Source organism: Haematobia irritans, chromosome 2 (assembly GCF_050003625.1).
Source record: "Haematobia irritans isolate KBUSLIRL chromosome 2, ASM5000362v1, whole genome shotgun sequence".
Taxonomy (NCBI): Eukaryota; Metazoa; Arthropoda; class Insecta; order Diptera; family Muscidae; genus Haematobia; species Haematobia irritans.
This window is the reverse complement of record NC_134398.1, coordinates 189,407,344-189,431,132: the sequence shown is the minus strand read 5'-3', so window position 1 is coordinate 189,431,132 and position 23,789 is coordinate 189,407,344. Positions and strand designations below refer to the sequence as shown.

General features: G+C 23.1%; 2 protein-coding genes across 7 annotated transcripts in view; one reads left to right on the top strand and one right to left on the bottom strand.

Annotated features, from left to right (window-relative positions):
* The window catches only part of l(2)05287 (WD repeat-containing protein l(2)05287), a 40,917-nt gene extending 34,711 nt beyond the window's left edge, over positions 1-6,206 (top strand). Inside the window, exon 10 of the mRNA XM_075297057.1 lies at positions 5,437-6,206. Within this exon, the coding sequence (XP_075153172.1) occupies positions 5,437-5,871 (435 nt within the window). The 3' untranslated portion in view covers positions 5,872-6,206. The remainder of the gene's footprint in view (positions 1-5,436) is intronic.
* Positions 6,164-23,789, bottom strand: part of LOC142226832 (uncharacterized) — a 73,221-nt gene continuing 55,595 nt past the window's right edge. For all 6 annotated transcript variants that reach the window (XM_075297066.1, XM_075297061.1, XM_075297063.1 and 3 more), the window contains 2 exons: positions 6,436-6,649; positions 6,164-6,359 (listed from right to left, as the gene is read on the bottom strand). In XM_075297066.1, the coding sequence (XP_075153181.1) occupies positions 6,267-6,359; positions 6,436-6,597 (255 nt within the window). In that variant the 5' untranslated portion in view covers positions 6,598-6,649 and the 3' untranslated portion in view covers positions 6,164-6,266. The remainder of the gene's footprint in view (positions 6,360-6,435; positions 6,650-23,789) is intronic.

Here is a 23,789-nt window from a genome sequence, read left to right as displayed (position 1 = left end):
ATTGAAATAAAATTTTGTTGAAATTTTCTGTAGCAAAAAAAAAAAAAACAAATTTTGACAAAATTTTCTACAGCAATAAAATTTCGACGAAATTTTTTATAGCAATAAAATTTTGAATTTTTTTCTAATGCAATTATATTTTGATAAAATTTTCTGTAGAAATAAAATTTTCTATAGAAAAAATTTTGACAAAATTTTCTATAGAAATAAAATTTCCTATAGAAATAAAATTTTGACAAAATTTTTTACCGAAATAAAATTTTGACAAAATTTTCTATTGAAATAAAATGTTGACAAAATTTTCTATAGAAATAATACTTCGTCGAAATTATCTATAGAAATTGTATTTTGACGAAACTTTTCATAGAAATGGAATTTTGACGAAATTTTTTATAGAAATAGAATTTTGACGAAATTTTCTATTTTTTTTTCAATAAAATTTTTAAATTTTTTCTATAGCAATAAAATTTTGAATTTTTTTCTATTGCAATAAGATTTTGATAAAATTTTCTATAGAAATAAAATTTTGACAAAATTTCTATAGAAATAACATTGGGAAAAAATTTTCTATAGAAATAAAATTTTGACAAAATTCTCTTTATTAATAAAATTAAAAAAAAAAATCTCTATATTAATAAAATTTAAAAAAAAAATCTATGGAAATTACATTTTTCTATAGCAATAAAATGTCAACGAAATTTTATAGAAACTTTCTATTGAAATAAAATGTCGATGCCATTTTCTATAGCAATAAAATTTCACCAACATTTTCCATAGCAATAAAATTACTTTAGCAACAAAATTTCGACGAAATTTTCTATAGCAATAAAATTTGGACGAAATCTTCTATAGCAATAAAATTTCGACGAAATTTTCTATAGCAACAAAATTTCGACGAAATTTTCTATAGCAATAAAATTTGGACAAAATTTGCTATAGAATTAAAATTTCGACAAAATGTTTCTATAACACTAAAATTTTGACGAAATTTTCTATAGCAATAAAATTTCGACGAAATTTTCTATAGCAATACAATTTTGACGAAATTTTCTATAGAAATAAAATTTCGACGAAATTTTCTATAGCAATAAAATTTCGACGAAATTTTCTATAGCAATGAAATTCGACAAAATTTTTCTATAACAATAAAATTTCGACAAAATTTTCTATAGAATAAAATTTCGACGAAATTCTCTATAGCAATAAAATTTCGACAAAATTTTTCTATAACACTAAAATTTCGACGCAATTTTCTATAGCAACAAAATTTCGACGAAATTTTCTATAGCAATAAAATTTCGACAAAATTTGCTATAACAATAAAATTTCGACGAAATTTTCTATAGCAATAAAATTTCGACGAAATTTTCTATAGCAATAAAATTTCAACAAAATTTTTCTATAACAATAAAATTTCGACAAAATTTTCTATAGAAATAAAATTTCGACGAAATTCTCTATAGCAATACAATTTCGAAAAAAGTTTCTTTAGCAATAAAATTTTGACAAAATTTTCTATAGCAATAAAATTTCGACGAAATTTCCTATAGAAATAAAATTTTGACAAAATTTTCTATAGAAATAAAATTTTGACAAAATTTTCTATAGAAATAAAATTTTGAAAAATTTTCTATAAAAATACAATTTTGAGAAAATTTTCTATAGAAATAAAATTTTGTCAAAATTTTCTGTAGGAATAAAATTTTGAAAAAAAAAAATCTATAGAAATAAAATTTGGAAAATAATTTTCTATAGAAATAAAATTTTGAGAAAATTTTCTATAGAAATAAAATTTTGACGAAATTTTTTATAGAAATGGAATTTTGACGAAATTTTCTATAGCAATAAAATTTTGAAATTTTCTATAGCAATAAAATTTTGATCAAATTTTCTATAGAAATAAAATTTGGACAAAATTTTCTATAGATATAAAATTTGGAAACAATTTTCTATAGAAATAAAATTTTGACGAAATCTTCTACAGAAATGAAGTTTTGACGAAATTTTCTATAGTAATAAAATTTAACAAAATTTTCTATAGCAATAAAATTTCGACGAATTTTTTTAGAAATTATTGAAATAAAAAGTCGATGCAATTTTCTATAGCAATAAAATTTTAGCAATATTTTCCATAGCAATAAAATTTGGACGACATTTTCTACAGCAATAAAAATTTGACAAAATTTTCAATAGCAATAAAATTTTGGAAAATTTCGACAAAATTTTTTTATAACAATAAAATTTTGACAAAATTTTCTATAGAAATAAAATTTTGACGTAATTTTCTTTAGCAATAAAATTTTGACAAAATTTTCTATAGCAATAAAATTTCTACGAAATTTTCTATAGAAATAAAATTTTACAAAATTTTCTATAGAAATAAAATTTTGACAAAATTTTCTGTAGGAATAAAATTTTAAAAAATTTTCTATAGAAATAAAATTTTCTATAGAAATCAAGTTTTGAGAAAATTTTCTATAGAAATACAATTTTGACGAAATTTTTTATAGAAATGGAAAAAAACTATTGGTGCGAAGTATAATGACTATTGTATGAGCTGTCATGATGCGGTGGAAAAGGAATCAATAAAACTCCTCTTGTGTGAGTGTCCTGCATTTTGTGTAAGGCGTAAGCAAATTTTAGGGGCATATAGCTTCAGATTACTGGCGGACCTGGAAAACGTTAACTTAAGCAGTCTGCAAATGTTTTTGGAACAATCTGGTTGGTTCAACAGAAGAAAATAATCGAGAAGGTTCAACGGTTAAAACTAGAAGTGCCCATATGTAATAGGTACTTTTAGTTAATGTGGTATCACAATGGACTGAATAGTCTAAGTGAGCCTGAATCTTAATCGGGCTGCCACTTTAACCTAACCATAGAAATGGAATTTTGACGAAATTTTCTATTGCAATAAAATTTTGATCAAATTTTCTATTGCAATAAAATTTTGATCAAATTTTCTATAGAAATAAAATTTTGACAAAATTTTCTATAGAAATAAAATTTTGACAAAATTTTCTATAGAAATAAAATTTTGACAAAATTTTCTATAGAAATAAAATTTTGACAAAATTTTCTATAGATATAAAATTTGGACAAAATTTTCTATAGAAATAAAATTTGGACATAATTTTCTACAGAAATAAAATTTGGACACAATTTTCTATAGAAATAAAATTTGGACAAAATCTTCTATAGAAATGAAGTTTTGACGAAAGTTTCTATAGCAATAAATCTTAACAAAATTATCTATATTAACAAAATTTTAACAAAATTCTCTATATTAATAAAATTTTGACAAAATTTTCAACAAAAATGTTCTATAATTACATTTTGACAAAATTTTCTATAGCAACAAAAATTTCGACGACATTTTTAGAAACTTTCTATTGAAATAAAATGTCGATGCAATTTTCTATAGCAATAAAATTTTAGCAATATTTTCCACAGCAATAAAATTTGGACGACGTTTGCTATAGCAATACAAATTTGACAAAATTTTCAATAGCAATAAAATTTGGGAAAATTTAAAAAAAAAGGAAATTTTTTACAAATTTTCCTATGGAAATGAAGTTTTGACACAATTTCCTATGGAAATGAAATTTGTACACATTTTACTATGGAAATAAATTACCACGAAATTTTCTATGGAAATGAAATTTTAACAAAATTTCTTATGGAAATGAAATTCCGACGAAATTTTCTGTAGCAATAATAATTCGTCGAAATTTTCTATTGAAATAATATTTCGACACAATTTTCTGTAGCAATAAAATGTTGATACAATTTTCTATAGCAATAAAATTTTGACAAAATTGTCTAAGCAATAAAATTTTGAAGAAATTTTCCATAGCGATAAAATGTGGACCACATTTTCTATAGCAATAACATTTTGATAAAATTGCCTATGGAAATTAAATTTTGACAAAATTTTCTATAGCAATAAATTGTCGACGAAATTTTTTATAGTAATAATTATTTCATCGAAATTTTCTTTAGAAATAAAATGTCAATGAAATTTTCTTATCAATAAAATTTTGACAAAATTTTGCATAGCAAAAATTTGGACGAAAAAAATTTTTGTATAGCAATGAAATTTTAACAAAATTCTCTATAACAATGACATTTTGACAAAATTTCCTATGGAAATGATATTCTCACAAAATTTCCTATGGAAGTGAATTTTGACAAAATTTTCTATAGAAATAAAATTTTGAGAAAATTTTCTATAGCAATAAAATTTTGAGAAAATTTTCTATAGAAATAAAATTTTGAGAAAATTTTCTATAGAAATAAAATTTTGAGAAAATTTTCTATAGAAATAAAATTTTGAGAAAATTTTTGTATAGCAATGAAATTTTAACAAAATTCTCTATAACAATGAAATTTTAACAAAATTCTCTACAACAATGAAATTTTAACAAAATTCTCTACAACAATGAAATTTTCACAAAATTTCCTATGGAAATGAATTTTGACAAAATTTTCTATAGAAATAAAATTTTCTATAGAAATAAAATTTTCTATAGAAATAAAATTTTGAGAAAGTTTTCTATAGAAATAAAATTTTGAGTAAATTTTCTATAGAAATAAAATTTTGAGAAAATTTTCTATAGAAACAAAATTTTGAGAAAATTTTCTATAGAAATAAAATTTTGAGAAAATTTTCTATAGAAATAAAATTTTGAGAAAATTTTCTATAGAAATAAAATTTTGACGAAATTTTCTATAGCAATAAAATTTCGACGAAATTTTCTATAGCAATAAAATTTCGACAAAATTTTCTATAGCAATAAAATTTCGACAAAATTTTCTATAGCAATAAAATTTCGACAAAATTTTCTATAGCAATAAAATTTCGACAAAATTTTCTATAGCAAAACAATTCCGACAAAATTTTCTATAGCAATAAATGTCTATAAAAAATTGTCTATAAAAATAAATTTTGCAAAATTTTCGGTAAAAATTAAATTTAGCAAAATCTTCCATGGAAATGAAAACATATTTCCTTAGAAAATTTTGTTAAAATGTCGACGAAATTTTCTATAGAAATTAAATTTCGACGAAATTTTCTATAGCAATAAAATTTGGACGACATTTTCTATAGCAATAAAATTTTGACGAAATTTTCTATAGCAATAAAATTTCGACAAAATTCCCTATAGCAATACAATTCCGACAAAATTTTCTATAGCAATAAATTTCTATAAAAAATTGTCTATAAAAATAAACATTTACAAAATTTTCGGTAAAAATTAAATTTAGCAAAATCTTCCATGGAAATGAAAACTTATTTCCATAGAAAATTTTGTTAAATTTTGCCAAAAATCATAAATAGAATATCTGTTTATAAAATTTATCATTTATCTAGATTTTATGTTTGAAAATTTAATGTTATTTTCTATAAACATTTCTAAATCCTTTATTTTTTTTCAGTTAATTGACATGTCCACTCACACAATGCCACCCATGAGCCTTATGTGTGAAGATTTTCTTAAATCTATGGTTAGACCAGTGGCTAGTCCAGCTGTGAGTAGAAGTCAATCGAACACCATTGGTGATGACGACGATGGTGGTGGTGATGCTCTGGCAACACGTCTTAATGGAGATGGCATAACAAATGGTTTTGGTGGTGCCCATTCCGATGATGAAGATGACATGAATGGAGATATAAAAATGACAAATGGTTCCTCCTCACCTGCCACTAATGCCAGCGCCAGTAATATACGCAAAGATCTAATGCGAAAAACGGAAGAACTTAAACATAGTCATAAAATCAAATGTGAAGATCAAAATGCACCCGCCAACGATGATGTGGAAGAGACTAAGCTTAGATTCTTAGCGAAGCAGCACATAAATTTGGAATTTTAAAGAAAAAACAAACACACACACAACGTTTTGTTTATTTATAGGCACTGCTAATGTTATATTCTAATGGAAAAATTTATTTTTTTTCTTAGGTCTTATTACTATGACTTTATAATGATTTTTTTCATATGATTTATTAAGAATATATATGAATGTATAAAAATGTTTTACATATAAAAAATTTGTTAATTTCGCCTGACTTCCTATTATGAATGAATAAAATATGTAGAAAAGAAGAAGAGACAAGAGATAAATCCAAAATAAAATTTTTATATCAAATATATGGAAACAGAAATTTAAAAATTTTTCCTAAATAAATGCTATATTTTAAAACTTAATATTAATTCACAATTGTCAACAATTAGACCTCTATATATAGGGGGGTAGGCTCCTTTTGTTTAAAAGAATTTTCTTCTTTCGATGAGACCAGCATGACTTAAAACATTATAGATTTCCCGTCTGGAGATTTTTTCAGCTTGTCTATCCAATACCTGGGGAAAATACACACATATAGTAAATAATTAAGCAAATTATAAAAAAATTATTTAATTATATTTTAAAAATTACCGGTGTTTCTCCTGGTCCAAACCATGAAGATTTTGCCAAAGCACTTCTTACCCTAGGTGTTTTATAGAAGGGATTTCGGAGTTCACCGGGCAGAGATTGTTCCCAGGCATCATTTTCTATAACAGCTATGTGTTGGTAACGATGCAGTTGTGGTCGGCCCATAACAAACGCTATGGCAAAGATGACTAATACCAAAAGTGTATACAGTTGAGACCTGAAATAAAAATTGAAAAAAATATATATATATTTATAAATATTTTTAGAGCATTATTTTTTAATTTTTTTAATAAATAAAATATGTAATGTAAATATGAATGTAATATATTTTTGACAAATTTCAGTATTGGTTTTAGACCTATATATTCTAAATGATAAATTTTCAATAGAACCCAATCTAAAGTCTTAATCACGCGGCATGTATTTTTTTAACTAAATTGTAATGTACCCAACAATTTACATTACTTATAAACAAAAAATTACTCCATAATGTATTAAGTAACCATTTGATTATGTCCCTCTCCTTAATTCAAATTCACTGCTTAATAATATCAGTAATACAGACAAAACGATAAAATTGTTAATTTCAATGACTGATTTTACCATTAAATATGATATGCAATTATGGTCATATTTTGAAAGCATGTTATGGCCTTATTTCCTCTATATGGGATTGCTTGGTTAGTTAGCCAGCTTGGCTACCGTTTATCATAACATATGATTGGATATTATGTCTTTTTGTTATTATGTATGGCCTATTATTATTCTTCGATATACTAATAACAGTGAAAGTATTACGTTAGTCTGTATGTGGTAAAATATGTCAACAAAACTGGGCGAAAAATCTTATCGTAGGATTATAATGCAACTTTGCAGGCACATAGTCGTCCCTGTTCGGAAATGCATCACTGCAAAAATCGGATGTTCAATAATGCAGATGAGGCTGCAAATGCACAAACAATCATCAATTTGCTAATCACGAAAATGGCTCATGTAATGCAAGAGTAAGTCAAGTTTTTATTATACACACAAAGAAAATTTCATTAAAGTCAGCCAACGAAAAATTTTCATTGATATAACGAAACATTTTCATTAATACAATGAAAATATTCCTTAATAGTACGAAACGTTACGTTGATTGACAGAAAATTCGTTATATTAACGAAAAAATTCGTTGTATTAACGAATTTGTTTCATTGGCTGACTTTTAACGACACATTCCGTTAATATAACGAAACTTTTTCTATTAGTGTATATTTAAATTATTTTTTTTTATTTAATTTTTTTTAAATTATTTTTAGAGTCGATTTTGATGCATAATTTTTGAAATCAATAATAAGAAGTCACTCTCTTCATACCCGCTGCTCGAAGGTGAGGCCCAACTTTCCAGCAGAAGCGGCGGGACTCGCAGATGAGCATGATAAACGTCGTCGTGCTACCTCTCCTAATCCTAAAATCGGGGAACTGAATCTAGAGATTAGTAAGAAGTCGACGAACATAAGCGGATCATATGGTTAGAGCACCTGGAGCAATGTAACCTAGGCACAGGAATTTTGACAAAATTTTATATAGAAATAAAATTTTGACAAAATTTTCCATAGAAATAAAATTTTGACAAAATTTTCTATAGAAATAAAATTTTGACAAAATTTTCTATAGAAATAAAATTTTGACAACATTTTCTACACACAAAAAAAAATTTTTCTGATTCAATCACGAAATTAATTGATCCAATTAATTTTTTAATTGAAATGTCTTCAATCACAGAAATAATAATATCAATTAAAAAATTAATTGAAGGTCAATTAAAAATTAATTGATCCAATTAAAAAATTAATTGATACTATTAATTTTTGTGATTGATTTTTGTTTCAATTAAAAAATTTGTTGATTCAATTAAATTTTTAATTGAATATTTTTTAAAACTCAATTAAAATTTTAATTGGAAAATTTTTCGTGAAATTTTTTCTGTGTATAGAAATAAAATTGTGACAAAATTTTCTATAGAAATAAAATTTTGACAAAATTGTCTATAGAAATAAAATTTTGACAAAATTTTCTGTAGAAATAAAATTTTGACAAAATTTTCTATAGAAATAAAATTGTGACAAAATTTTCTATAGAAATAAATTTTTCTATAGAAATAGAATTTTGACATAATTTTGCAAAGAAATAAAATTTTGACAAAATTTTCTATAGAAATAATAAAATTTTGACAAAATTTTCTATAGAAATAAAATTTTAACAAAATTTTCTATAGAAATAAAATGTTGAGAAAAATTTCTATAGAAATAAAATTATCACAATATTTTCCATAGAAATAAGATTGTGACAACATTTTCCATAGAAATAAAATTTTGACAAAATTTTCTATAGAAATAACATTTTGACAAAATTTTCCATAGAAATAAAATTTTGACAAAATTTTCTATAGAAATAAAATTTTGACAAAATTTTCTTCAGAAATAAAATTTTGACAAAATTTTCTATAGAAATAAAATTTTTTTTTTGACAAAATTTTCTATAGACATAAAATTTTGAAAAAAGTTTCTATAGAAATAAAATTGTCTATAGAATTAGAATTTTGACATAATTTTCCAAAGAAATAAAATTTTAAAAAAAAATTTCTATAAAAATAATAAAATTTTGACAAAATTTTCTATAAAAATAATAAAATTTTGACAAAATTTTCTATAGAAATAAAATGTTGAGAAAATTTTCCATAGAACTAAAATTTTCTATACTACAAATAAAATTTTTCGAAAATTTTCTATAGAAATAAAATTTTGACAAAATGTTCCATAGAAATAAAATTTTGACAAAATTTTCTATAGAAATAAAATGTTGACAAAATTTTCCATAGAAATAAAATTTTGACAAAATTTTCTATACTACAAATCAAATTTTTAGAAAATTTTGTATAGAAATAAAATTTTGACAATATTTTCCATAGAAATAAAATTTTGACAAAATTTTCCATAGAAATAAAATGTTGACAAAATTTTCTATAGAAATAAAATGTTGATAAAATTTTCTATAGAAATAAAATTTTGACAAAATTTTCTATAGAAATAAAGTTTTGACAACATTTTCTATAGAAATAAAATTATGACAAAATTTTCCATAGAAATAAAATTTTGACAAAATTTTCCATAGAAATAAAATTTTGACAAAATGTTCCATAGAAATAACATTTTGACAAAATTTTCTATAGAAATAAAATTTTGACAACATTTTCCATAGTAATAAAATTTGGACAAAATTTTCTAAAGAAATAAAATTTTGGCAAAATTTTCTATAGAAACAAAATGTTGACAAAATTTTCTATAGAAATAGAATTTGGCAAAATTTTCTATAGAAATAAAATGTTGACAAAATTTTCTATAGAAATAAAATTGTGACAAAATTTTCTATAGAAATAAAATTGTGACAAAATTTTCTATAGAAATAAAATTTTGACAAAATTTTCTATAGAAATAAAATTTTGACAACATTTTCTATATAAATAAAATTATGACAAAATTTTCCATAAAAATAAGATTTTGACAAATTTTTCCATAGGAATAAAGTTTTGACAAAATTTTCCATAGGAATAAAAATTTGACAAAATTTTCTATATAAATAAAATTTTGACAAAATCTTCTATAGAAATACAATTTTGACAAAATCTTTTGTAGAAATAAAATTTTGAAAAAATTTTCTATAGACATAAAATTTTCTATAGAAATAAAATTTTGAGGAAATTTTCTATAGAAATAGAATCGTGACAAAATTTTCTATAGAAATTAAATTGTGACAAATTTTCTATAGAAATATAATTTTTAGAAAATTGTCTGTAGAAATAAAATTTTGACAATATTTTCTATACAAATAAAATTTTTAGAAAAGTTTGTATAGAAATAAAATTTTGAGAAAATTTTCTATAGAAATAAAATTTTTAGAAAATTTTGTATAGAAGTAAAGTTTTGAGAACATTTTCTATAAAAATAAAATTTTGAGAACATTTTCTATAGAAATAAAATTTTGAGAAAATTTTCTATGGAAATAAACTTTTTTCTGTACAAATAAAATTTTAAGCAAAAAATTTTATAGAAATAAAATTTTGCTAAATAAGTTTTTTTGTTTGGTAATTTGTTGGTAAAATTTTCCCCACTTGTGATGTGATTTAAAAAATTTTGTGATATTTTGCACATAAATAATTTGTGTAATTTTTTATGATTTTTAACGCTTGTCTGAAACGTTTGACCTCAAATATTTTCAAAAATTCGCAATTTTTCTAAAATGGATTTAGCATTTTGTTCCAAAAAATTTAAATAATTTGTAGATATAATGTAGAAATAATTTTAGACAATTTTTTATAGAAATAAAATGTTGACAAAATCTTCTATAGAAATAAAATTTTGACCAAATTTTCCATAGAAATATAATTTTTAGAAAATTGTCTGTAGAAATAAAATTGTGACAAAATTTTCTATAGAAATAAAATTTTGACAAAATTCTCTATAGAAATAAAATTTTGACAAAATTTTCTATAGACATAAAATTTTGACAACAATTTTCTATAGAAATAAAATGACAAAATTTTATATAGAAATAAAATGTTGATACAATTTTCTATAGAAATAAAATTTTGAAAAAATTTTCTATAGAAATAAAATTTCGACAACATTTTCGATAGAAATAAAATTATGACAAAATGTTCCATAGAAATAAGATTTTGACAAAATTTTCCATAAAATAAAATTTTGACAAAATTTTCCATAGAAATAAAAATTTGACAAAATTTTCTATATAAATAAAATTTTGACAAAATCTTCTATAGAAATAACATACAATTTTGACAAAATCTTTTGTAGAAATAAAATTTTGGAAACATTTTCTATGGAAATAAAATCTTGACAAAATCTTCGATAGAAATAAAATTTTGACAAAATTTTCTGTAGACATAAAATTTTCTATACAAATAAAATTTTAAGAAAAAAATTTTATAGAAAAGAAATTTTGCTAAATAAGAATTTTTTGGTAAAATTTTCTCTACATGTGATGTGATTTAAAAAATTTTGTGATATTTTGCACATAAATATTTTTTTTTTTTAATTTTTTTATGATTTTTAACGCTTGTCTGAAACGTTTGACCTCAAAAATTTTCAAAAATTCGCAATTTTTCTAAAATGGATTTAGCATTTTGTTCCAAAAAAATTAAATAATTTGTACAATTTTATTAATTATTATTATTATTCTTATTTTTTTCTGTATACCGTTCCACTGTGTAAATGACAAACTCATAGTTTAATGGTCTAATATGAATTATGTAAATAATTTCATTTAATGCGACACCAACATGCAACTTTGCAAACATGAGGGACAAGCCAACAAATGGACAGAAAAACTAACGTTCATAGCATTCATCGACATTCAGCCAGGCGTTACCCACTATCCAGACTCAGAGGCGTAGTACACGCTCCACTTTTTTCAACAATTGCCTACCTCGAATATTGTATTCCATGTTATTTGGATCCTGCTTGATTGCCAACAAATGTAAGTATGTGTAGGTATGCTTTACGGAACATATGGAATTTTATTTTAGTAGAGTGGAGCTTATAAATACTTGTGACCGGCAAATTTGCCATCTCCACCAATCTAAGTCTGGAATGTATTGTATATGATGGAAGCCTCTTAGAGTAGACCAGTAGCTTTCTGGAATTAGTCGTTTGCGCATGCGTAAAGTTGTACTTACAATATTTTTTTCTTGGGCATGCAGCTTATGTATGGACGGACAGACGGACGGACATTCACATACGCACTTTCCTTTTCGAAATGCTATAGCCGACTAGGTGGATGTCTATTTGTGCTTTTCGAGATTTTCTTCAGTTGTTTTTTGGTCTTAGTGTTGAGTTTTTGGAGCATTAGCTTTTGCTAACAAACGCATTTCCGCGTATTGACCACAACACATTTTTCCCTTTTTTGCCCACTCCATTGCCCCATAGACAGGCTGGCAGGCTAGTCTATATTCAGCCATTTTAAGTTTAACTTGGCCATCGTTTTGTGGCCATTATTTTCTGTCGTTTGTTTTTGGGATGAAAACTGTAACACAAGTTGCCATGCGACAAACCACATTTTATCTTGATCTTAATTTCAATTATGCGGTTTTATTATACAATGAATTTTAATTATTTAACACAAAAATATTTATTATTTATAGCAAAAGACAATCATAGATTGGTGATATTGATGTATACTGGGATATACTATGCAAGTGTATCATGCCATGATTTGGTGCTACTGGTATGGAATTTTGTCATTGGGGAATTTCTGCGAGACGGAAATGAAATATTTCATTTTGTTTTTTTTTTTCTAAACGAAAGATATTTTATTGTTTTAGTAAAAAGTACCAACACACACCTTCAATGAAAGTAGATTTAATTTTCTAAATCTACTTTTAGTCAATTATAGTTTATAAATAAATGAAAAAGACAGGAAGAGCTAGATCGCACGTTTGTTTGTTGTGAAACAAAAAGAAGACGAATTTGAACACATCAGGAGAATGCGGTGGATAGAAAGAAATGAAATTTGACAAAATTTTCTATAGAAATTGCATTTTGACAAATCTTTCTATAGAATAAAATGTTTTCTTTAGAAATAAAATTTTGACAAAATTGTCTTTGAAATAAAATTTTAACAACATTTTCTATACAAATAAAATTTTGACAAAATTGTCTATAGAAATAAATATTTGAAAAAAATTGTCTATAGAAATAAAATTTTGACAACATTTTCTATACAAATAAAATTTCTACAAAATTTTCTCTAGAAATAAAATTTTGACAAAATATTTTACAGAAATAAAATGTTGACAAAATTTCCTATAGAAATAAAATATACAAACAATGGTGGTAGGAAGAGTTCTCTGTGTGAGAAAAGGACTTTCTATAAATATAACGATAATTTTTTTGTATTTTAAAATTTTCTATAGAAATAAAATCTTGATAAAATTTTCTATAAAAATAAAATTTTGACAAAATTTTCTATAGAAATAAAATTTTCACAAAATTTCCTATAGAAATAAAATTTTGACATAAATATAACGATACTTTTTTTTTGTATTTTAAAATTTTCTATAGAAATAATATTTTGACAAAATTTTCTATACAAATAAAATGTTGACAAAATTTTCTATAGAAATAAAATTTTCTACAGAAATAAAATTTAGACAAAATTTTCTATAGAAATAAAATTTCGACAATATTTCCTATAGAAATAAAATTTTGGCAAAATTTTCTATAGAAATAAACTTTTGACAAAATTTTCTATAGAAATAATATTTTGACAAAATATTCTATAGAAATGAAATTTTGACAAAATTTTCTCTAGATATAAAATTTTCACAAAATTTTCTATAGAAATAAAATTTTCACAAAATTTTCTATAGATATAAAATTTTCACAAAATTTCCTATAGAAATAAAATTTTGACATAAATATAACGATATTTTTTTTGTATTTTAAAATTTTCTATAGAAATAAAATTTTGACAAAATTTTCTATACAAATAAAATTTTGACAAAATTTTCTATAGAAATAACATTTTCACAAAATTTTCTATAGAAATAAAATTTAGACAAAATTTTCTATAGAAATAAAATTTAGACAAAATTTCTATAGAAATGAAATTTCGACAAAATTTTCTCTAGAAATAAAATTTCGACAAAATTTTCTCTAGAAATAAAAATTTTACAACATTTTCTGTAGAAATAAAATTTTGACAAAATTTTCTACAGAAATAAAACTTTGACAAAAATTTATACAGAAATAAAATGTTGACAAAATTTTCTATACCAATAAAATTTCGACAAAATTTTCTATACAAATAAAATTTTGACAAAATAGAAGTAAAATTTTGACAAAATTTTCTATAGAAATAAAATCTTCATAAAATTTTCTATAAAAATAAAATTTTTACAAAATTTTCTATATTAATAAAATTTTGACAAAATTTTCCATAGAAATAAAATTTTGACAAAATTATCTATAGAAATAAAATTTTGACAAAATTTTCTATAGAAATAAAATTTTGACAAAATTTTCTATAGAAATAAAATTTTGACCAAATTTCATATAGAAATAAACTTTTCACAAAATTTTCTATAGAAATAAAATTTTGACAAAATTGTCTATAGGAATAAAATGTTGACCAGATTTCCTATAGAAATAAAATTTTGACAAAATTTTCTATAGAAATAAAAATTTTGACAAAATTTCTATAGAAATAAAATTTTGACCAAATTTCCTATACAAATAAAATGTTGACCAAATTTCTTATAGAAATAAAATTTTGACCAAATTTCCAATAGAAATAAAAGTTTGACAAAATTGTCTATAGATATAAAATTTTGACAAAATTTTCTATACAAATACAATTTCGACAAAATTTTGGCAAAATAAAATGTTGACAAAATATTCTATAGAAATAAAATTTCGACAAAATTTTCTCTAGAAATAAAATTTTGACAAAATATTCTATAGAAATAAAATTTTGACAAAATTTTCTATAGAAATAAAATGTTGACAAAATTTTCTATAGAAATAAAATGTTGACAAAATTTTCTATAGAAATAAAATGTTGACCAAATTTCCTATAGAAATGAAGTTTTCGCAAAATTTCCTACAGAAATAAAATTTTGACCAAATTTTCTATAGAAATAAAATTTTGACAAAATTTTCTATAGAAATAAAATTTTAACAAAATTTTCTATAGAAATAAAATGTTGACAAAATATTCTATAGAAATAAAATTTTGACAAAATTTTCTCTAGAAATAAAATTTCGACAACATTTTCTCTAGAAATAAAATTTTCACAAAATTTTCTGTAGAAATAAAATTTTCACAAAATTTTCTATAGAAATAAAATTTTGATAAAATTTTCTATAGAAATAAATTTTTGACCAAATTTCCTATAGAAATAAAATTTTCACAAAATTTCTATAGAAATAGAATTTTGACAAAATTTTCTATAGAAATAAAATTTTGATAAAATTTTCTATAGAAATAAAATTTTGACAACATTTTCCATAGAAATAAAATTTTGACAACATTTTCTAAAGAAATAAAATTTTGACAAAAGTTTCTATGGAAACATAATGTTGACAACATTTTCCATAGAAATAAAATTTTGACAAAATTTTCTAAAGAAATAAAATTTTGACGAAATTTTCTACGGAAATAAAATTTTGACAAAAATTTATACAGAAATAAAATTTCGACAAAATTTTCTATACAAATAAAATTTTGACAAATTTTATATGGAAATAAAATTTTGACAAAATTTTATATGGAAATATAATTTTGACAAAATTTTCGATAGAAATAAAATTGTGACAAAATTTTCTATAGAAATAATAAAATTTTGACAAAATATTCTATAGAAATAAAATTTTGACAAAATTTCCTATAGAAATAAAATTTTGAGAAAATTTTCTATAGAAATAAAATTTTGACAAAATTTTCTATAGAAATAAAATTTTGACAAAATTTCCTTTAGAAATAAAATTTTGAAAAAATTTTCTATAGAGATAAAATTTTGAAAAAATTTTCTATTGAAATAAAATTTTGACAAAAATTTTTTATAGAAATAAAATGTTGACAAAATTTTCTATAGATATTTTGTATTTTGTATTTTATATTTTTAATATTTTTTTTAAATATTCTTTGAAAAAATATTTTTTTTCTATTTTTAAATTATTAAATATTCTTTTAATGTTTTTTAATATTCTTTTATATTTTTAATATTTTGTAAATATTCTTGGAAAAAAAATGTTCCAACAAATTTCTTAGAAGTTTCCATTGCAATTATGTTTTTATTATTTCATGATTTCGTGTCATTTCGAAATTGATCTTGGTTCAACTTTGCCCCGTGTTACATGTGGTGCTCACAGACCCATTGACAATCACCAGTCCCTGACATGATGGAAAATGTTTATATTTATTATTTTTTGTTTTCTGCAAGACCTGTGTATAGTTCAAGCTTAAGACTTTTTATAAGAGGAAGCAAGTCGATAGAGCTACTCTATGCCATCTTAACAATGCCAAGTAAATCTCTTACAAGTATTTTTGTATTTATTTGTGATTTTGTTTTTCTTCTTATTTATTTAGCCTTTGTTAAAATTTTCACAAAATTTCCTATAGAAATAAAATTTTGACATAAATATAACGATACTTTTTTTTTGTATTTTAAAATTTTCTATAGAAATAATATTTTGACAAAATTTTCTATACAAATAAAATGTTGACAAAATTTTCTATAGAAATAAAATTTTCTACAGAAATAAAATTTAGACAAAATTTTCTATAGAAATAAAATTTCGACAATATTTCCTATAGAAATAAAATTTTGGCAAAATTTTCTATAGAAATAAACTTTTGACAAAATTTTCTATAGAAATAATATTTTGACAAAATATTCTATAGAAATGAAATTTTGACAAAATTTTCTCTAGATATAAAATTTTCACAAAATTTTCTATAGAAATAAAATTTTCACAAAATTTTCTATAGATATAAAATTTTCACAAAATTTCCTATAGAAATAAAATTTTGACATAAATATAACGATATTTTTTTTGTATTTTAAAATTTTCTATAGAAATAAAATTTTGACAAAATTTTCTATACAAATAAAATTTTGACAAAATTTTCTATAGAAATAACATTTTCACAAAATTTTCTATAGAAATAAAATTTAGACAAAATTTTCTATAGAAATAAAATTTAGACAAAATTTCTATAGAAATGAAATTTCGACAAAATTTTCTCTAGAAATAAAATTTCGACAAAATTTTCTCTAGAAATAAAAATTTTACAACATTTTCTGTAGAAATAAAATTTTGACAAAATTTTCTACAGAAATAAAACTTTGACAAAAATTTATACAGAAATAAAATGTTGACAAAATTTTCTATACCAATAAAATTTCGACAAAATTTTCTATACAAATAAAATTTTGACAAAATAGAAGTAAAATTTTGACAAAATTTTCTATAGAAATAAAATCTTCATAAAATTTTCTATAAAAATAAAATTTTTACAAAATTTTCTATATTAATAAAATTTTGACAAAATTTTCCATAGAAATAAAATTTTGACAAAATTATCTATAGAAATAAAATTTTGACAAAATTTTCTATAGAAATAAAATTTTGACAAAATTTTCTATAGAAATAAAATTTTGACCAAATTTCATATAGAAATAAACTTTTCACAAAATTTTCTATAGAAATAAAATTTTGACAAAATTGTCTATAGGAATAAAATGTTGACCAGATTTCCTATAGAAATAAAATTTTGACAAAATTTTCTATAGAAATAAAAATTTTGACAAAATTTCTATAGAAATAAAATTTTGACCAAATTTCCTATACAAATAAAATGTTGACCAAATTTCTTATAGAAATAAAATTTTGACCAAATTTCCAATAGAAATAAAAGTTTGACAAAATTGTCTATAGATATAAAATTTTGACAAAATTTTCTATACAAATACAATTTCGACAAAATTTTGGCAAAATAAAATGTTGACAAAATATTCTATAGAAATAAAATTTCGACAAAATTTTCTCTAGAAATAAAATTTTGACAAAATATTCTATAGAAATAAAATTTTGACAAAATTTTCTATAGAAATAAAATGTTGACAAAATTTTCTATAGAAATAAAATGTTGACAAAATTTTCTATAGAAATAAAATGTTGACCAAATTTCCTATAGAAATGAAGTTTTCGCAAAATTTCCTACAGAAATAAAATTTTGACCAAATTTTCTATAGAAATAAAATTTTGACAAAATTTTCTATAGAAATAAAATTTTAACAAAATTTTCTATAGAAATAAAATGTTGACAAAATATTCTATAGAAATAAAATTTTGACAAAATTTTCTCTAGAAATAAAATTTCGACAACATTTTCTCTAGAAATAAAATTTTCACAAAATTTTCTGTAGAAATAAAATTTTCACAAAATTTTCTATAGAAATAAAATTTTGATAAAATTTTCTATAGAAATAAATTTTTGACCAAATTTCCTATAGAAATAAAATTTTCACAAAATTTCTATAGAAATAGAATTTTGACAAAATTTTCTATAGAAATAAAATTTTGATAAAATTTTCTATAGAAATAAAATTTTGACAACATTTTCCATAGAAATAAAATTTTGACAACATTTTCTAAAGAAATAAAATTTTGACAAAAGTTTCTATGGAAACATAATGTTGACAACATTTTCCATAGAAATAAAATTTTGACAAAATTTTCTAAAGAAATAAAATTTTGACGAAATTTTCTACGGAAATAAAATTTTGACAAAAATTTATACAGAAATAAAATTTCGACAAAATTTTCTATACAAATAAAATTTTGACAAATTTTATATGGAAATAAAATTTTGACAAAATTTTATATGGAAATATAATTTTGACAAAATTTTCGATAGAAATAAAATTGTGACAAAATTTTCTATAGAAATAATAAAATTTTGACAAAATATTCTATAGAAATAAAATTTTGACAAAATTTCCTATAGAAATAAAATTTTGAGAAAATTTTCTATAGAAATAAAATTTTGACAAAATTTTCTATAGAAATAAAATTTTGACAAAATTTCCTTTAGAAATAAAATTTTGAAAAAATTTTCTATAGAGATAAAATTTTGAAAAAATTTTCTATTGAAATAAAATTTTGACAAAAATTTTTTATAGAAATAAAATGTTGACAAAATTTTCTATAGATATTTTGTATTTTGTATTTTATATTTTTAATATTTTTTTTAAATATTCTTTGAAAAAATATTTTTTTTCTATTTTTAAATTATTAAATATTCTTTTAATGTTTTTTAATATTCTTTTATATTTTTAATATTTTGTAAATATTCTTGGAAAAAAAATGTTCCAACAAATTTCTTAGAAGTTTCCATTGCAATTATGTTTTTATTATTTCATGATTTCGTGTCATTTCGAAATTGATCTTGGTTCAACTTTGCCCCGTGTTACATGTGGTGCTCACAGACCCATTGACAATCACCAGTCCCTGACATGATGGAAAATGTTTATATTTATTATTTTTTGTTTTCTGCAAGACCTGTGTATAGTTCAAGCTTAAGACTTTTTATAAGAGGAAGCAAGTCGATAGAGCTACTCTATGCCATCTTAACAATGCCAAGTAAATCTCTTACAAGTATTTTTGTATTTATTTGTGATTTTGTTTTTCTTCTTATTTATTTAGCCTTTGTTAAAATATTACTTGACTGCTTATATTGTTCGAATCGTTTGGAAGTCATGTCCATCCGCCTATAACATGTTGATGGGTTTGTGGGTTGTTCCCTTAGTCTGAGGCATTGTACACCTGTGTGATTCTTCTTACTGTCCTCATAATACCTGAGCTCTTAGATGATTGTGTGTCTTCACTTGACGGTTGGTTGGTTGGTCGGTTGAGGTAATCTTTTGGCACGAGTTTCAGAGGAAAACAACAAAAAACACAAGCAATAAATAAAAATGCCAGAAGTAGAAACAGATACTAAATACAAGTACTTATTAACTGTAGGTCAGGTTGAATTTTATGCCATATGAAGAAGTGTTTTTTTTGCGAATGAAGTTACGTAACCATTTGACACATTGATTGACAGATAGACTTGTTTATAGTTATTCTATGTTATGAGAACTTAAACCAAAGATTTTAGATTATCTGTTAATATAATAAAACGGTGAGATCATCGGGTCAAGTCCTAATGAAAAAAGTCTGGTCAAAATTTTTTCACTTTTATTTTCAAAATTTGGAAAATTCAACCTTTCTAGATTTTCTCTTTCTGAAAATTAGGAAATGTTAAATTTTCGTCTTTTCGTCTTTTCGTGTTTTTGTTTTTTCTTTTTTTATTTAAGAAGTTAACATTTCAACCTTTCGACTTTGTCAGTATTTCAGTATTTGGAAATGTCGTCTCCCGACTTAGATTTTTCGATCTTTTTTTGATAAAGAGTTTACTTTTGTATATTTATTGGATTGTTTCAATTTATATGGGACATGCTACTACACAGAAAAAAGAAAGTCGGGCGGGGCCGAGTATATCATACCCTAAACCACCCCTATTGAATTAGTAAACATAAGCATTTGTGGGGTATCATTGGTGTGGGGTAATGCTGGTGACATTTCTGAGGGTTACAAAGCACATTACAAAGTGGTTTCACTGCAATGTGGAACGCCGTTCGGACTCGGCTATAAAAAGGAGGTCCCTTGTCATTGAGCTTAACATAGAATCGGGCAGCACTCAGTGATAAGACAGAAGTTCACCAATGTGGTATCACAATGGACTGAATAGTCTAAGTGAGCCTGATACATCGAGCTGCCACCTAACCTAACCTATACAAGATTACCTGCTAATGAGAGTTTTTGCTGGGTAATTTTGAAAATATAGCGTTATTTTGGTAAGATTTTGTAAAAAAAATGTAAAAATTTAAATATTTTCATTTTTTGAGCATCTTGGTGGCATTTTGAGGACTTAAAATAATATCTCTGAATTTTATTTTGCTGATTTTGAACAAATAGAGTTATTAAAAACAATAATAAAAAAGAAATTACATTCAGAGATATAATTTTGTGTTACAAGTCCTCAAATTGTCACTAAGATGGTCAAAGGCGAATGTAAAAATTAAAAAAAAAAAAAAAAATTAACAAATAATGTTAATTTCTAAAATGTACAGAATTTTTTGTTTGTGGATGATAGTTAACAAAAAACATAAACTAAAATCGAAAACTGAAACGTAATAAAATGAGCATAAAACGCAATTCATGACAAAAACTCGTTCATCCAAAATCCTTTTGTAGTCATAAACAAGGGGTTGTTACCGAAACTATATTGCAAACGTAAAAATATTTTAAAAATATTTCTAATAGAAAATAGCAGAATTTTATTTTTTTATATAAAAATATACTCTACAACAAACCCCAAAAAATAGTGTGAGAATTAAGAGATATAATTTTTTTGGTGTCCCTTGTAAATTATTTTTTGGGTGGAAAAAAATTAAAAATTGCTACAATTTTAATTTGCTCAAATTTATTTTTTTTGGTTTTACTTCAAAAACCACCACCAATAGCTACACAAAATATTGAACTTGGCTAAAATCAGCCCATTTATTTCGTTTACACCATCCACGTAATTTAATCCCATTTTTTTCAAAAAAAATAGCTTAAAATTCAAATATATTTTTAAAATTACTTCTAGTCAATTATACTAAAATTGTATGTTTGCCTTGGAAGCTCGATATCATAGACTATTCAAAACAGAAATTAGAATAAAAATAAAAACAAGTAAGGAAAGTCTAAAGTCGGGCGGGCCGACTATATTATACCCTGCACCACTTTGTAGATCTAAATTTTCGAAACCGTATCACATCCGTCAAATGTGTTGGGGTCTATATATAAAGGTTTGTCCCAAATACATACATTTAAATATCACTCGATCTGGACAGAATTTGATAGACTTTTACAAAATTTATAGACTTAAAATTTAAGATGGCTAATGCACTAGGGTGGAACACAACTTTAGTAAAAAAATACGGGAAATATTTAAATCTGAAGCAATTTTAAGGAAACTTCGCTTTATTTATGATTTATCGCTCAATATATATGTGTTAGAAGTTTAGGAAAATTAGAGTCATTTTTACAACTTTTCGACTAAGCAGTGGCGATTTTACAAAGAAAATGTTGGTATTTGACCATTTTTGTCGAAATCAGAAAAACATATATATGGGAGCTATATCTAAATCTGAACCGATTTCAACCAAATTTGGCACGCATAGCTACAATGCTAATTCTACTCCCTGTGCTAAATTTCAACTAATTCGGAGCAAACAATTAGCCTCTGTGGTCATATGAGTGTAAATCGGGCGAAAGCTATATATGGGAGCTATATCTAAATCTGAACCGATTTCAACCAAATTTGGCACACTTGACTACACTACTAATTGTACTCCTAGTGCAAAATTTCAACCAAATTAGTGTAAAACTGGCTTCTGGGACCGTATTAGTCCATATCGGGCGAAAGATATATATGGGAGCTATATCTAAATCTGAACCGATTTCAATAAAATTTGGCACACTTGACTAACTACTAATTGTACTCCTATTGCAAAATTTCAACCAAATTAGGGTAAAACTGGTTTCTGGGACCGTATTAGTCCATATCGGGCGAAAGATATATATGGGAGCTATATCTAAATCTGAACCGATTTCAATAAAATTTGGCACACTTGACTACACTACTAATTGTACTCCTAGTGCAAAATTTCAACCAAATTAGGGTAAAACTCTGGCTTCTGGGACCGTATTAGTCCATATCGGACGAAAGATATATATGGCAGCTATATCTAAATCTAAACTGATTTCAATAAAATTTGGCACACTTGACTCTAGTACTAATTGTTCTTCTTGTGCACAATTTTAAGCAAATTTTGATAAAACTCTGGCTTCTGGGGCCATATAAGTCCATATCGGGCGATATATATATATATATATATATATATATATATATATATATATATATATATATATATATATATATATATATATATATATATATATATATATATATATATATATATATATATATATATATATATATATATATATATATATATATATATATATATATATATATATATATATATATATATATATATATATGGGAGATATATCTAAATCTCAACTGATTTCTTCCAAAATCAATAGGGTTCTATTCTGAGCCAAAACACATACTTGTGCAAAATTTGAAGTCGATTGGACTAAAACTGCGACCTAGACTTTGATTACAAAAATGCGTTCACGGACAGACGGATATGGCTATATGGACTCAGGAGCCCACCCTGAGCATTTTTACCAAAGACACCATGTGTCTATCTCGTCTCCTTCTAGGTCTTGCAAACATATGCAGTAACTTATAATACCCTGTTCCACAGTGTGGCGCAGGGTATAAAAAGGCCGATTAAATACGTGTATAATTAAGTTTAAAGTTTCTATAGAAATAAAATTTTGACAACATTTTCTATAGAAGTAAAATTTGGAAAAAATTTTCTATAGTAATAAAATTTTCTATAGAAATAAAATTTTGACAACATTTTCTATAGAAATAAAATTTTGACAATATTTTCTATAAAAATAAAATTTTGGTAGATTATTTTTGGCTCGAGTGGCAACCATGACTATGAACCGATATGAACCAATTTTTGTGAGATATGAGGCTATATATAACTATAAACCGATATGGACCAATTTTGGGATGGTTATTAGCGGCCTTATACTAACACCACGTTGCAAATTTCA